General features: G+C 51.0%; 1 protein-coding gene across 1 annotated transcript; it reads left to right on the forward strand.

Moving 5' to 3' along the window:
- Positions 1-234: 234 nt before the first annotated feature.
- Positions 235-747, forward strand: LOC108578206. The gene is made up of 2 exons (XM_017941489.1): positions 235-473; positions 525-747. The coding sequence occupies exons 1-2, from the start codon at positions 235-237 to the stop codon at positions 745-747; spliced, it is 462 nt and encodes a 153-aa protein (XP_017796978.1).
- The last annotated feature ends 1,733 nt before the right edge of the window (positions 748-2,480 follow it).

Consider the following 2,480-nt stretch of genomic DNA (forward strand, 5'->3'; position numbering starts at 1 on the left):
GGGAGATCTGGCCAAGTCAAATTTGACTAACGTCAAATTTGCGCCTTCTCACCGACCGTCTTCGAGGCATAATCGCTTTCGATTTATCTGTAATTCGACCTCACAACAACAAAGTGAGATTTTAAATAAATTTCACACCACAACTGACGCCCAACTCGAGGCCTGCATAAACGAAAGACGGCGCCTCCGAAGAAAACGGCATCACCGAAAAGGAGCCCGAGAACACAAGGAAAGATGACAGAAGAGCAACTGAGCCGCCTTCTATCGGTGCTGGAAACCCGAAGAACCCCTTCGCCGACCATGACGCAAGGAAGTTTTGCGAGATGTACAGCCCGATTCGACGGATCGAGAGAAAGATCGAAGGTGGAAGATTTCATCTCTACCGTATCGATATACAAGGATATCGAGGGAATTTCTGACGAGAACGCCATCAGAGGATTACCACTCCTACTGGACGACGAAGCTGCAATTTGGTGACAGGGAACCAAGGCGAGCGTGAGGACGTGGAAACAAGCCACAAACCTCTTACAGAACGCCTACGCCCCAAAACGCCAACCATACACCGTATACGCCGAAATCTTCGCAACGAAGCAAGATAATCGAATCCCAACGGACGTATTCCTCGCAAAAAAGAGAGCGCTGCTAGCAGAACTACCTCAGAGCCACACAGAAGAAGTGCAACTAGATATACTGTGTGGACTTCTTAAACTCAGCACCAGAGAGCGGATACCAAGGGACTCGATCTAGAACTTCGAAGAGCTCATCCGACGCGCTCGCACGCTGGAAGCCCTGAATCACGAAACCAAGGAGCAGAGAAGCGACAAAGTCCTCGACAGAAGCGCCAAGTGCACATTCTGTCGGAAAACCGGTCACACCTTGGAGGAGTGCCGGAAAAAGAAAAACAAAAACGGAGAAAAAGCACCGGAAAGACCAACCCTCCAGTGTTACGGGTGTGGAAAACCGGGCTTTGTCCGAAGCCGTTGCCCAGAATGCAACAAGGCATCCATCTCAAACGTCGAAGCAGCCGATTTCTGTGCCATTAGCACTACTCGATACCGAAATCGCCCGACGGTTCGATTCACGGTCAACAACCTGGATGGACACGCATTTTTCGATACTGGTGCAAAAATCAGCGTTGCCAGCAAGAAGCTATACGAGCTACTGAAAGCCACCGGAACGAAATTTAAGGAAGAAAAGCTCTGCATCGCACTAGCCGACGGCCACCCCAGAATACGAGTGGTCCCATACGCGAAGCTCGCAGTGAATTTAAAAGGACGACACATTAAGACGCCCTTTATAGCACTGCCGGAAGCAGAAGGAAACCGAACGCTCTTCGGGATAGACTTCCTAGAAAATGTGGGAATTGTAATAAACGCCTCACAGAGAGCGTGGAACTTTTCGGATGAACCAGAGAAGATCTTCCTGTTCGAAGACGAACCAGTAGCCACAAAGGCATAACCGAGACCGAAGAGACCACGAAAAAATGACAGGAATCTCCCACAGATTCAAGAGTACACCGTGCCACAACCAGTGAGCCCGCTCCCGGAGGAAACCGAACCATGGAGCCAGCTCTTTGAGACCATAGCACCGATATCACCACTCCCGTCCACCCCGAGACGAGAGCTGGAAGATGAGAGGATGGACCACCTATTTGAGCGATGCTTCCGACAGTACTCCGTGGACATAGCGACCGTAGACGTATCACTACGCCCGGAAGAGGCCAAGGGACTCACCGCGACTGAAAAGATCGGCATGGGGAAACTCATAAACAGACATGCGAAGTTGTTTCAACGAAACGGAGGACCAACAAGGTTTGCGGAACACCAAATAAACACTGGCGACCACGCACCGATCGCGGTCCCCCCGTACAGGCTATCGCCGCCGAGAAAAACGGCTCTCCAAAACGAGTTAGAGGCGATGCTACAAGATTACATAGTGGAGGAATGCGAATCCCCATGGGCCGCCCCGGTGCTCATGGTGACAAAAAAGGACGGAGGAGTACGGATCTGCGTAGATTACCGAAAACTTAATGCCGTCACCATCGCAGACGCCTATCCACTACCGCGCATCGATGACCTTCTACACTCAACCTTCTCAACAAAATATATGACAACCTTGGACCTGCGATCCGGATACTGGCAGATCCCGGTACGGCTGGAGGACCAGGACAAGACGGCCTTCGTCACCCCGTTTGGAGTATACCGCTTTAAAAGAATGCCATTCGGGTTGAAGAACGCCCAGCCACCTTCCAACGGCTGATGGACCGGCTATGTGCAGGATTGGGAGATCGTAGGGTAATTGTATACCTCGACGATTTCCTTATTCTCTCGTCAACATTTCAGGAACATCTAAACGACCTAGAAGCCACGTTCGCCCGGATAAGCCTCTTCGGACTACGAATGAAGAGGGAGAAGTGCCATATATGCTGCCCAGAAATCTACTATCTCGGACACATACTGACCCCGGAGGGAATCGCCACA

The sequence above is a fragment of the Habropoda laboriosa genome, unplaced genomic scaffold, assembly GCF_001263275.1.
Source record: "Habropoda laboriosa isolate 0110345459 unplaced genomic scaffold, ASM126327v1 scaffold1729, whole genome shotgun sequence".
NCBI lineage: Eukaryota > Metazoa > Arthropoda > Insecta > Hymenoptera > Apidae > Habropoda > Habropoda laboriosa.